Here is a 14204-nt window from a genome sequence, read left to right on the forward strand (position 1 = left end):
AGGCCAACTGCGAAGAACAGCTCTGAAGATGCAGTGATTCGTAACATGAAACAGTTTTATTCAGTGTTTTTATCAGTTTGAATCTGAATTTGTTTTGGGGAGGAAGAAATCTCTGGGGATAATTCAGCTTCCGGTAAGAACCTCCTGCACTGCTGGATATTAAGATATCATAGAAGAAAAGGTGACCACACATTAGAATGTGTTGGATAAGCCGCCAGCAGCGACATGCCGAAAAGCATCTGAAATATATGATTTGTGGCGTGAAACTGCTTTATACAGCCTTTCTAGTGGTTCAAATCACCAGCAGTTTCCCTCTTTGAATAATTTGGCTAACGGTAAAAAGCTCCTGAATATCTGGATAAGAAAAAGGTGAGAACATATTATCTTTCCAGAAACAAGGGGTGAGTACATTAAATAGCATGTAGTAGGTGAGCCGCTAGTTTCCGAGATGCAAAACAGCATCTGAGGTACACTGATTTGTCACTTTAAACTGCTTCATTCAGTGATTTTAGCTATTTTAATCACCTGATCATTTGTATCGTAGAGGACGAGACCTCTGCAGATAATTTTGCTCTCTGTACAAACCTCCTGAACAAGGAACAATGAAGGAATTCTAAGCCAGGAGAAGTTTCAGCTGGTTGCAATCTGGAATTTAACCAGAGGACACCATCAAATCCCCCTAAACCTCACACGGTTCACCTTTAATTTTCTGCCAATCAACTAATTCCTTTATCGATTGATGGTTTCAGCACTAATTGAGTTGAATGGTATTCTTAACTTTGTATATAAGCGTATGCTGCTCTCAATGAAAAAAAAAAAACACTTAAAATTAGGGTCAAATGATTATGCTTTTGTAATTGTGATTAATCGCAAAATTTCAATAGTTAATCACAACTTATCACTTTTTTTAAATCACATTTTCAATTTCATTATCTTGCATTTCAAAACAGTTTCATATTGACAAGGTAAAGGAATCAAATGACAGCAAAAAAACTGCATGGGACGTTCATTAAGTGGGCATGTCTGTAAAAGAGAGGCTCATGGGTACCCATAAAACCAATTTTCAGTCAGATACCTTAAGGTCAGAGGTCAAGGAACCCCTTTTAAATAACCATGCCGTTTGTCCATTGCTAAAATTTAGCCTAAGATTGGAGTGTTATTTAGGCCGCTTTCTGAGAAGCTAGCATGACAGGGTTGACATACCACTGGATTCCTTAAGTCTCCTACTGTAATTTCATATGATCACAGCATCATCAGCCTATTGCAGCCTCCTAAACACAGGAATGTGAGCCGGCGACTAATGCATTTAGAAAAATAATACATTATGTACAGACATTAACGCTGAAAGCTCTACTTATATCTAAATATATCATGTGCCTTACAAATTATATATCTTTGACTCAATGCAAAGTGATTATTCCTTAAAATCCTGTAAATATGCAGTAAATTAATCAAATTTTGTCAAACCTTTTTGGAAAATTTGGGATTATCCTCCATGAATTTTCTCTCTCTTGGTTGGAAGGTTCTGATACTCGCTCTGACCTGATTAAAAAAAAAGAGAAAAAAAAGTCATGAAGCAATAATAGGCAAACAGATTCAGGCCCATCTATCATGGCCATCATGCCCTCAAGTCCTCATTGCAGGCTGAACTTTTACTCACAGGGTTAAAAATAACCTCCAGCTCCAGAGTGATGCTCCCCTTCGTCAGCCCACCTAAGTCCTCTTTCTTCAGCGGGTAGGTGATCTGCTGTCCCCTGCGGATCTGTGGGACAGAAAGGGCATCAGGTGCTGAACTCATCCATGAACCTGACCGTCAGTCATGCTCGATTACATCTTAGCAAGTCTTCAACGCGCTCGAGTGTTATCACCCTCTTCACTTTAATTTAGACGCAGAGTGTAAATAGATGAGAGTATTGTCTGCATGACGGACTCTTGGTGAGGTAGTGTGTACCGAGAGCAGCGGAATGGCAACTTTTCCCAGGAAGTCTGGCGCCTTGTCTCCATCCTCATCAAAGATAGTCACCACCAGAACATCATGAATGTCTTTGACAGGGCTGTGGGGACAAACAAGGAGGTCAGATACTCCTCACAAACCAGCGCACACTACAGCTTTATGTCTCAGTTTTTCTGTTGTTAAAACAGCACACAACATACAGCAAACATACATACATCTCATAGGATAAATGAGGGAATGTTTGGGAAAACTCAAACTGACAGTGTGAAGACTTTATTCCACTCTGGGTGGAGGCTCTTGTAGACAGTGTGTGTCTGCAGTCTGTCGTTCCCCACTTCCAACACACAGAAGGGATCACTCTTGCCTGCAGAACACAACGACAGAAGACACGTTCACACTGGGCTCCCTCTGTCGCTTTAATGCAACAGCAGAACAAAGAAAATCTGAATGTGTAATGTACCATTTAAATCAGCAGCCAGCAGATCTGCTGCCTTGAGAACTTTAATTTGAAGGAAACCAACGTCACGGAGGTTATTCAGGGATCTCTTTAAGCTCTGTGGGGGACAGGAAAGAAGACGGGACACATGAGGGTGTGGGTATGTTTAAATTAGAAAACACTTAGAGCCCCTACTGCCACAAAGCCTGCACAATCATCTAGTTTATTAATGCATCATAGGAAACATAAGCCAGACTTTATTTTCATTCAAGTGCAGTGGTGAGAAAAAATAGCAAAAAATGTTCAAACATGTTCTACCTTATAATAGGAAATTGTTTAAAATCAAGATCGAAATACTTGCTTCAGAAACTGATAATAAGTAACTGATAATGTTCCTTGGTCCAGTTTTCTGTTGGATTTAATATGACGTCAGATTCACATTTTATTATGTGAATATATACAGGCTTATATTGTCTATAATCATGTATAAAGTAGCCATGTCATCCATATTATTTGCACGAGATAATAAATCTTTAGCATTGAAGACAGTCCTGCTAATCTAAGCAAGCAGATGTTTGTCACCTCAATGCCACATAGATTGTGCACTTTTGATAAAAGAAATGAGTTTAAAGTAATTATCGTAAATCTCGTGAGGACATTGAGTTAGGTTTTTTTTGAAGCTGTGATATCAGCCACCAAAAAACTGCTTTTACAAGCTACATTATGTTGTTGGGAAAAAATATATTAGAAAAGAGAAACTTGATGAAGACATGGAGGGATTTTGAGGATCTGTTTTTTTTTTTTAATTCAGCAGTAGAAAGGTTTCTCTTCAGCAGCTGACTTGAAAGCTCATGTCACTGTTTTCCAAAAGAACTTCAAGACATATTATCAAAAATGATCTTTGCTTCAATTTGCAATGCCATGACTGCCATAATGGATTGACCATCTTATGCAAGTTTCAAGCCACTGCAAGTTTATTTTCAGACTTTTCTGGCATGAAGTGAAACCAGCAGCTGCCACACAGGTAAGATATAACTAGCTATAACATCTAAATAGCTGTGTTAATTTTTGGAAAATGGTTGACCGGAAAATATACCTGATTTCTAGTCAATAGATGTGCGCATGTATCGGCAGAGACGCTGCACTTGGCCTGTATTTTCTTATTTTCTTCCTATCTTGCTGTGTCCAGGGACGTTCCTGAGCACAGCCCATAGGTGAAGCTGGGATTTTAGAAAAAGGTAGCAACCAAGTGCCAGACTGTAAGCAGCAAACATCCTAAAGGAAGCTCCGAAAATTGCGGACACAGCGCTGAAACCCCCCTCCCCCCAAAACAATGAGGCGAAATGGCAACACGACAAAACTGGTTCCAAATCGAGTTTTAATTTGAGGTTGGCTTTCACTTTTACTTGCGGTATTGTTTAAGGACAATAACCGGTAATGCCAGCATGGTATACCTTTAAGAGCAAAGTCTGTCAAAATTTAAGTCAGATTGTAATGTGTTGATCACCTTCAGTAGAGTCCTAAATATTTATTCTATTTTTATCATCAAGTACAGTTTACCAGACAGGTTCACACTGGCTCTGTTTTCTTCTCAATGTGTTTACTTTATCAAGCCAAACCAGCTATATCTTAACTTGATACTTCTCACTACATGGCTGCTTGGCTGATGTTAAAAACTGGTTACTGACTGCTGGCACGTTACCTTGCAGATACTGCCATCTCTTGGCCTTTCAACACAAAATGAAACGCAAGAATTTTGGGAACAGTTTTGATTCAAATTTAAAACCTAAAACTGACGACAAAAACAAAACATTAATCTATATGTTTTATCAGCTTCAGGCCATAATAAAGTTCAGACTGAGTATTCACTTTCTAATCACAGATGCTAACATAACACGCCTTTCCCCTAACTCTTATCTCCTGATATAGTGGGTTTTTACCTTAATTAACTGGGTCTTAATTAACAATCTTTAGACAGACCCAGATTCTCTAAAGCTTACTTTACCTGCTTTTATATTTCAAAATTCTGTGAAAGATTTTACTGATAATAATCCAATAAAAGTTACATATACAGACACTTCAATCGTGAAGTGATGCAATGTTTCAGTAAAGATCGATTAGAAAGAGGAGTACAGGTACTAACATAGTTGTCCAGCTGGTTCTGTTGTTCACGAGGTTCATCGAGTGGTGCCGCACAGAGGTCAGAGATGGAGACGCCGCTGCATGTGCTCAGTGTGAGCAGGAACACCAACAGTCCCCTCCCTTTGTCCAGGGTGTGTGTGAACAGCTGTCTCTCATTGAAAGGTATCCTGGACAAGTCAACTTCACACCTGTATACACAAACACACACATGCACAGGCCTTTATATACTGCAGCACATGCAAGTACAGTTGCAGTCATGAAAACATGAAAAACGTATATACATTGTGCACAGACGTGTATGGTCATAATAGTGAGTCTACACGTGTGCAGACAGCCGCCTTCACAAGATAAACATATCTGTACATCTTGTACTCAATCATCACAGCGCCAGCCTACATTTTTCACATTGTACGCTGCTGTATGGGAAGGCTCAGTAGCCATTTGCTTGGAGTAACATTATGACTAAAGAGCCGTTTCTTCACCTAACTGGACAAACACACCACTGACTGTGCTGACACTGGTCTGCTTCCAAATTATCAAGTGGAAAATCAGAGCAGCTGCTCTGGAAATGCCATGCAATGCTCAGGTGTTATGCAGCAAGACCAATCATACCATTAATTTTGAGTTTGTTCCCACGCTAACTTTGTAGGGTGAGCACACACGCGCACGCACGCACACACACGCACGCGCGCGCGCGCACACACACACACACACACACACACACACACACACACACACACACACACACGCACGCACACACACACACACACACACGAAAAACAAACAGGTTCTGAAATCAGACTCACATTCCCAAACACTCCTCAGTCCTTCGTCCTCCCTTGGACCAGAGCTCCACCTCCAGGATGTCTGGCCTGTCTATGAAGTGGTTTAAAGTGAATCTCTCTCTCCACTGAGGCTTGGGCACTTTGCAGTGATTCTGAAAAATGAGGACAGAACATGAAATATACATTTTTTTTCCAAATCCACATGCATATACATTAAACCCTGAGAGGAGCCAAATAAAATTCAGATAACAGTCAGAAAATACTGTAATTTCCATGTAAATCTTGTTTTCAACATGCTTTAAAAGTCAATTCTATGTTGGTCAAATGTCCGAAAAACATAACTTTGTTTTAAGGTTTGCCTGCTATAATCTATTATTCAGAAAATTAACCTGTTGCAGTACGTCCAGACTCATTAAACACATCTGTGAGTTTCATTTTCTAACTGATTAGTGTGTGAATGTTTCAGTTCTTCAGCTTCAGAAATCAGCAACAGAAACTCCAATCACACATAAAGGCATAAAAAGTAATTACTGTCATTCTGAACCTGCATATGAGAAAAGAAAAGGCGTGATGCTGCTCATTAGCATGTAGCTTTGATGTGTAATGGATGATGTTGCAAAACAGCAAGATAATCATCAGTGACAGCAGCTGCAGCTCAGGCAGTGCAAGAAAGTGAGCAACACTGCTAGACATCATCCAGCTGCCAGGATGAGCAGTGATTACAGCTTTTCATGTCACACAGCAAAAAGCCATATTATCTTATTCCACCACTGGCTCTTATACATAATCTGTGACCACATCAGAGAATAGACGGGCATTAAGCCCCTTAACATTTGCACTTCTGAACAGTAACATTATTGTATTTATTATAAGTAACTCTGGACACAGTACAGGTTTGGCAAATATGAATGCAATATTACATACATAGTATGAACTCTGAGATCTACTGCATAAAATACACATTATACTGTATAATGCCAATTTGAAGGTAAGCATAACATGACAGTTATATGCTTCACACACATCTTTCCCCAGGCAGTAAAGAAGATCTACACAGTCAGCACAATTTTAAGGTGGGTACAAGATCAGTGTCACCAATTCAGTATCTGATCAAATGTCACCTCTTCCGTTACTGAGTTATGATGTTAAATAATGGTCAGAAAAGTGATTTTGCATTGAGACATTAGGATGTCAAAGTGAAGTTGAATTCTGACCTTTTGGATATAAAATGTCATCACTTCATGATTTATCCTATTAGACATTTATGTAAAATTTTGTCACAATTGGTGTATGCCAAATTTGAGGAAACTCCCTCAAGACCATTTTGAAGCATGGCGTTGGCGTTGGGACAAAAGGTCACAGAGACCTTTGACCACTTAATTCTAACTTAATTCATCATTGAGTCCAAGTGGACATTTGTGGCAAATATGAAAAAAATCCTTCAAGGTGTTCTTGAGATTGTGTTCATAAGAATGAGACAGATGAGTTCACAGTGACCTTGACCTTTGACCTGTGACCATCAAAATCTAATAAGGTCACTGCTGAATCTAAGTGGACATTTGTGCCAAATTTGAAGAAATTCCTTCCAGGCACTCTTGAGATATTGTGTTTATAAGAAAGACGTATAGATCAAGGTACAAACCAACGTACAAACCAAAAACATAATGCTTCCAGTAGTAGCCATCGCTGGCGCTGAAGCATAAAAATGTTAAAAACTTCTTATATTTTACTTCAAACATCACAATAATTGTGTGTGTATGGTAAGCAAATATATTATGGGCTTAGCATAATTACACACTTGCAGAAGAAGTGGGGAAGAAGAAAAGAAAAGTTTAGGGAAGAAAATGATTTCAGAGGAGAGGTTAGAAAAATAAAGGTGTTTTGAATAGAGGAGAGGAGGATGAGCAGAGAAAGGGCAGTGTGAGGATTGGAAATTTTAGTAGAAAGGAGGGGGGAGGATGAGTATAGACAGAGTAAGAATAACAAGGACAATTCAAGAGGGGGAGATAAAAGAACAAGTCCTCCTTCTAGTACCTTGCTTTTGTATATCTGCTCTCCAAGTCTGAAGCGAACAAAGAGCTGACCTCCCTGAGAGTCCAGCGGCATCTCCCGACCCTCGATCAGAGTCACAGACACAACAGAAGTCCACAGCTGACTCTTCCTCATCGTGTCTGACAGACGAAAACTGTAAGAAGAACTTCCCGACTGCAGGAGAGCGATTTAAAACAAAGGAGAAAGAGATTCAGAATAAATATAGAAAAGGTGAATTCAATATCAGGATATCTAAAATTAAATTAAATCAAATTCCTTTTACATATTTGCAAATCCATGACCTCTTTTATAACAATGCATGCATGCAAAGAAAGGAAACAAAGCATAAACTAGTAAATAGAGGGGAGGGATTCTACTTAGAAATTGTCACCTATAAAACATTAAGATTAAATCAGTTAGCAACATGCTCTGAATCAGTGCTTTTTAAACAAACACCCTTTGGAAGACAGCTGAATTGGACAGCGTTATCTTGCTTCTCCAGTGAAAAGAGGATGAAATTGTTCTGTCATTTCACAGAGAGATTAGGTAAAGCCTGCAGCAGCTACAATGCAGAACAGCGTCTCTCTCATCCATATATAATAAGGAGCCATATTCTAAGATAATTAGCTGAGCTTACATGGAGACGCAGCGCTGTAGGGAGATATATTTAACCCAGATTCAATTAATGTAGATAAAGCTGACAGTGACGTCCCGTCTGAATCTGCTCTCCCACACACATCAACAGAAAGTCATGTTTCAATTAACAGAGCGCACTTAATGCACTTGAGAGACAGAGTACAATTGGCATCTGAAGTAGCAGGGGAACATGCTGAGTGACCACTTTATTAGGTACAACTGTGCAGTATCGCAAGCGCAGAATCATGCGGCTGCAACTCAAACTTGAAACACAGAGTGGAATGAGCAAACATGCAGGGTGTGGAGGTTCCAGCATTGCAGAAAGAGCTGCCCTACTCAGACTCATGCACGATGCAAGATAGTGTACAAAAATGAGCATGATAAGCAAAAACCCCCCATGCACTCAGCAGCTGTTCTGTAGGTGAAATCACCTTTTCAGTGAGACATCAGAACACAACCACCAGACTCATTTTATGGATAAGGCCAGCAATATATATAAATTTGTATCAACTGTCAACTAATCCCATGGATAAAACAAAACCAGCAATGCATTAATCCACCTCAAGTTCCCTTCTTCCCCTTCCTCTCTGTGGCCCCGACTCCACCGGTTCTTACTGACAATGTACATTTTTAGAAAAGGTCACAACTATCGTATTTCATTTTTTTTTAAAGCAACACCATCTTTGAGAAAAAGAAAATCATTCCTCTTTTTAAAAATGAAAATAAAAATAAAAAAAATTATTGTCTGATGGCAACCCAGAGGCCAAGAATTGTTTGCCAATTGCTAAAAACAGTTCCCAAAGGCAACCTGGCAAGCCATGTATTTATTTATTATTCTCCTTCCTTTAGAACGCAAATTAATTTCCTATAAAAGTATTGTCAGCAGCAGGACAGTGTATGTGGTGCTCATGTTCACAGTATTCATAGTTTTTGGACAACAATGAAGGTCTATAGAGGACCAGAATAATAAGGTATATCAAGTGTTTGCTACACAGGCAATATATTTTAGTAGGACCAGATCATTGCTGGTATTGGCCTGTTTGTGGAATTTGCTGACAATTACAAAAATATAGACCATCACACATTATTCTGAAAATTAACAGGAAGGTCGCGAGTAACTGTTGCTGAATTTTAGCAGCAATGTGCAGAAGGGCGACTCTAAAAGCTCAACAAATCGAGTTGAGTTTGAGTTGTGTCACAGAAAAAAACTCAATTAATAACTGTAAAGGGTTTTGTTGTTTTGGAATCATGAATTGGTTCTGCTCAGTATTAGGTAGGTATACCTAAAACCTAAGTAAGCACTAACTGTTAATAACTATTACTATTTAATCTTAGAGTTACTGAAGATATTTCTCAGATTGTATTCACTACAACAGACACACAGTTTCTTTGAGGAACATGGTGATTTGCTGCCCTCTTGTGCAAAGAGGCTAAAAAGATTCTGATCAACTTCAGTGCAGTTAGCTGCCAAAAATTCCAGCTTTAGATTTCTCGTTCAACATTTGACTTGCTTTTATCCTTGATGTAAGTAAAATTTTCCTTTTATAGCTTGTACATATCTGTAGAATGTTGCACAAACAAAATAAATGTTATTTAATGTCCGTCCAGTGTGTTCCCTCCATCATGCCTTACCCTAATACTTCGTTTTCTTTTTTGGGGCCACCGCTGCCGACAGGAGCATGCATGTTAGCAGCAAAACAAAACAACACTGTGGTTAGTAGGACATAGAGAGAAACATTGGGTGAAACCATACATGTGCAATAAATACTATGCACAACAAGTGTCCCTTCTGCTAGATAACATGCATGACATATGAGAAGGGCCTTGTCATACATTGCCCCTTTTGCTGTCTCCATCTCTGTGTGAGAGACTCAGATCCACCAGCACGACCCCCATGTCGTCCTCCAGGCTGTTTGGGTCATTCAATGGCAAAGACATCTCGTTTACCCTGTAAAAAGAATTTTAGCATCAGTCATACAACTCTATATTAGAGATGGGCCACCATGTGTCATGGTGGGTGCAAGTTATTCAGAGCCAAACCAAAATACTATGTGTTTTGACTAAGAAGCACAGCATTAACAACAGAGAGTAAAGTAACCAGCAATCTTCTGATATTGGACATTGAGTAGCTGGACTGGTGCAGATGTGACTCATCATTTTTAAGGGTGCTGCGAGCGATGATTTTGCATTTGCTTGCAAAAGAGAGCACACCAAAAATACCATACAGTTGAGTTACAAACACAAAAATGCAAAAAATAAGTTTTATACTGTGCATCTATACTGTATGCAGTAACATGGTAATTCAGTGTATGGACTTGAAGAGGTGGATTGTGCTCAAACGGGCTGGTTGAGAATTGAGCTGGACTTTTGGGAGGAGGTAAAATGTAGAATGTAGTGTAATGCAGTATAATAAATATTTTATAATTTTAGGGTTACAATATTATTGTTGAAAGAAAAGTGATGTTTCTTAATAAAAATACATAGGAAAAACAATTCATACTTTCACCCCTAGATGACAAAGTTTTCTTTTAAAGGGTAACAAACCAAAACTGCTGGGAACCAGTGGTTTAACTAAACATTGATATTGATATTAAATTATACAGTGAACCCCTTGTCTAGGTGTGTGTTCTTTAATCTAATACCTTTGTATATAGATTGTATTTTTTGTTTACCTCTCTACTTATTTTCAACCCTCATTTTCTTTTATTGTATTTATTTATTTAATAACCCCCCCTTTTTTTCTTTTTTTATCCCACCTACTTATTAGATTATTCTATTTTACTTTATATTTATTTCTTTATCTTTTCGTTTAGTTTTTTGTAAATTCAAATAAACCAACAAAAAGATAATCATAACAAAAATATACAGTAAAACTCACTGTTGAGTAAAACTTTTTTCAAAACACCTAATTTTCACCTCTTACTCAAGTGAATCGCCACACTTGAGCTTGACCGATGAATGGCCAGGGTGGTATATCATCTAGTAACAGCTTAGTGGAGAAATACAGTTATCAGTGTACAGTATGTCTGTCAATAAGTAACAAGAAATTGTAGTAGGCAAATGCTACAGACACCTTTGAGGTAATAGTTGACAAGTGTGTCTATTACATAGTTTGTCCACCAGAGAGCAGTGAAAGTTTATTTTAAAACTGTAGACTCTCCCACTCAGTATACCCACATATCATGGTCACAAACTACTATTTAAAATAAAGGCTGATAAATTGTCAGCAGATTTTTTTTAAGAATCCAGTATTCATTTATAAGCTTCACATTAACTGCGCTCTCTTCAGTGGCTTCAAACACATATGACACCCACACAGAGTTACCATCATCGTCTCACTGAGCACTCACTTGTCCATCTCTAGGTCACTCAGGAAGACACCAGTGGAGCCCATGAAGTCATCAGTTGTCAGATCACGGTCGTATACCTGTGTCATGTCAAAGAGTGTCAATACAGACTGAATTATGGGGACTATTATTGCAGTAGTGAAATATTGCTGCAAATTATGCATGACTCTAGAGCTGCATCACCTGAGCAATCTCCATAATCCGCCTACAAAGACTGTGCATTGCAAAAATCTTACCCACCTAGGAAACACTAGACAATGGTAACATGCCTCCATTTTAGAATAATGACCTTTTGTCACAGAATAATGCATTTATTTAATAAAAAACTGACACTAAGTTACCTTAATGTACAGTTTCTGGTTCAGATCCTTCACGGGTAGGGAGAAGGTCTCATTCCATTTGGGGTTGAGGTCTTTATAAACCACTTTGCTTTTGTAGAATGTTTTCCCCTCCAACTTGAATTTCACATAAGGGTCGCTGGTACCTGAAAATGATATAAATGCACAAACAAGCAGTTCAGATTATTTCCAGACCCTTCTTGTTAGTGTTCCTCACACTGATCAGACTGGTAGAGGGGACGGTGATGACCCCTCACCAGGACACACAGTTGTTTGTGAAGACAGTTTGTGCTATTGAAGATAAAACATACACCAACAGACCAAACCACAGCTGTTAAATTAGCCTGCATGTAAGGCTTAGGAATTTTTATTTAATAATTTTTATAGAATTTATTTATCGTACTTCAAATTCTTTATATCACTGTCTTAACTGCAATATTTGGTGCAATATTTCAACCACAGCATTCCTCTGTGCAATTATTCAAATGTGTAATATTCTTCCAAATCTTGAATGTAGGCTGTATTTAACACGTGACACATACTATATATTTTCTTATTGTTATTCTTACTAATGTATATCTCTTCTGTTCATTGTAGTATTGCACATATATTCATATTTCTATAATTTGAATTTACATACTAGTTTTATACATTGCAGTGTAACATAAGACACAGTTTTATATTATACACACTTTACACACAAGGCACACTACCCGTTTTAAAATTTAAATATTCACATATTCATGATAATTGTCAATTAATGTATTTCTTTACATTTATATTTTAACACACTTAAATACTCAGCATATTATACATACCTTATTTTTTAAAATATTAAAATATATATATACTAATGCAAATTGTTGAATATAATTGTAATTCTATTCTTATATTATATTTCTATATACTTGTACTCATTTCTACTGTCTATAATTCTCAATGCTGGCATCAGAGCGACTGTAACGAATGAAAATTTCCATTTTATGAGATGAACTGACTTAGACCAAAATTAATTGATGGCATTAAATTATCAGAGGCTTATTGAGTCAGCGGCATCTTGTGAACCATTTCTCAAAACCTTACTTTAAAAAAGCTTTGTTTTACTAATAAAAGCACATCATTTTAATTCATCATCATTTTTTATTTTTTTATGTTACTTTTGGGTATTTTATTTCCATTTAAATATGTGTTATTGTAATTGTCTCATTTTGTTTTATTGCAGGCCTACCTCACTCACCAGTATATGAATGTATGGTTTAATGGGGAAATTTGTAGTAGAGCTAAAGTGGGCAGAAGACTAGAAAGGTGCTGGTCCGTTTACCATGCTTTCTTTTTCAAATCTCAGCCTTGCAAAGCACTCTGTAACTTTGTTTTGAAAGCTGCTTTTCAAATGATGATTATTATTATAATGTTAATTACTTGGATGGATTTTTTAAAGGCATTACTTTAATATATAGGCTATAAAATATTCTCCCTCAGCTGGTAAAGGACACAAAGTATTTTTGACAGACTTTAAGAAACCACTACTCTTTTTGGTGTCTTTTAAAAGCAGCATTGACCTGTCATCATGTCTGCCTGTAAATACCAATGAAGTGACCCTGCCTCTAATGTCCATGGTATTTCTAAATAACCATCATTGCATGTTTCTTCTAGGAACATGCAGTGGTTTCCAGTAATAGGGAGGACCAGCCTGCTCACAGTGTCAACTCTCATGCATTTGTATGGAGGATGTGGTTTCTGTCCTCCCCAACCGATGGGACCACAACTTCCTGAATCAATAACCAATCAGAATTCGGCTTCCAGCCTCTTGTGAAAAGTGACGACATAGCTGAAAACCTTGCGTTTATTAGTATTGTATGACTACATTATCACATGTAGATAGGACAACGAGTGGAAGTGTGAATTCAGAATAACAGCACGCAGTTCTTTACTATTAGGTTTGATGAGAGTGTTTTTATACCTTTCTGTTTGCTCAAACCATTTTCAGGAAGCACAACCTGTGACTTCCTGCTATTCTATCAATTGACCAGCTGAGGGCAGCGGGCCACTTAAACGGACCATCAACATGATCTCCGCTGTCTCCATGCCCTATGATCATGCCTGTTTTTTTAAGGTTTTGCTGTTACAATATAAACATTACATTACAAACCTCTTACAAAACAAACAAGAGTTGTCCACCAGCAACCTGCCATGCATGCAGTGTTTTTTTAATCTGATCAAACAGAAAAAATAAAAGGTTGTTTATGTGCCGCTTTTAAAAGACATTATGCTCTTAAGAATAATGCAGGAGAAACTAAATCCTCCTGCGCCTCGATTCTCCCCTTCATATTCTCCAATCTCATGCCCAGAGTGAGAGGCCTGGTGTAATGAATGCTGGGTGTGGCTCAGACAGGTTCTAATACGTTGTGTGGAATCCTGCCCTGGCTGTTGTAGGAGCTTCAGAGCCAACCTGACAATCGGCTGTTCTCTGTGTAACCAAACAGACACACAGACACACACACACACACACACAGACACACAGACACAGACACACAG

At 38.1% G+C, this 14204-nt stretch overlaps 1 protein-coding gene across 3 annotated transcripts in view; it reads right to left on the bottom strand.

The window, feature by feature from the left end:
- The window catches only part of LOC121941378 (multiple C2 and transmembrane domain-containing protein 2-like), a 51380-nt gene that overhangs the window by 15124 nt on the left and 22052 nt on the right, over window positions 1–14204 (bottom strand). For 2 of the 3 annotated variants that reach the window (XM_042484169.1, XM_042484185.1), the window contains exons 5-16: window positions 11673–11815; window positions 11335–11411; window positions 9818–9932; window positions 9617–9649; window positions 7352–7522; window positions 5339–5469; window positions 4534–4720; window positions 2415–2508; window positions 2216–2318; window positions 1952–2054; window positions 1661–1762; window positions 1468–1542 (exon numbers count right to left, since the gene is read on the bottom strand). In XM_042484169.1, coding sequence (XP_042340103.1) covers window positions 1468–1542; window positions 1661–1762; window positions 1952–2054; window positions 2216–2318; window positions 2415–2508; window positions 4534–4720; window positions 5339–5469; window positions 7352–7522; window positions 9617–9649; window positions 9818–9932; window positions 11335–11411; window positions 11673–11815 — 1334 coding nt within the window. The remainder of the gene's footprint in view (window positions 1–1467; window positions 1543–1660; window positions 1763–1951; window positions 2055–2215; window positions 2319–2414; window positions 2509–4533; window positions 4721–5338; window positions 5470–7351; window positions 7523–9616; window positions 9650–9817; window positions 9933–11334; window positions 11412–11672; window positions 11816–14204) is intronic. The other variant, XM_042484178.1, reaches the window with a different exon arrangement.

Source organism: Plectropomus leopardus, chromosome 1 (genome assembly GCF_008729295.1).
Source record: "Plectropomus leopardus isolate mb chromosome 1, YSFRI_Pleo_2.0, whole genome shotgun sequence".
Lineage (NCBI taxonomy): Eukaryota > Metazoa > Chordata > Actinopteri > Perciformes > Serranidae > Plectropomus > Plectropomus leopardus.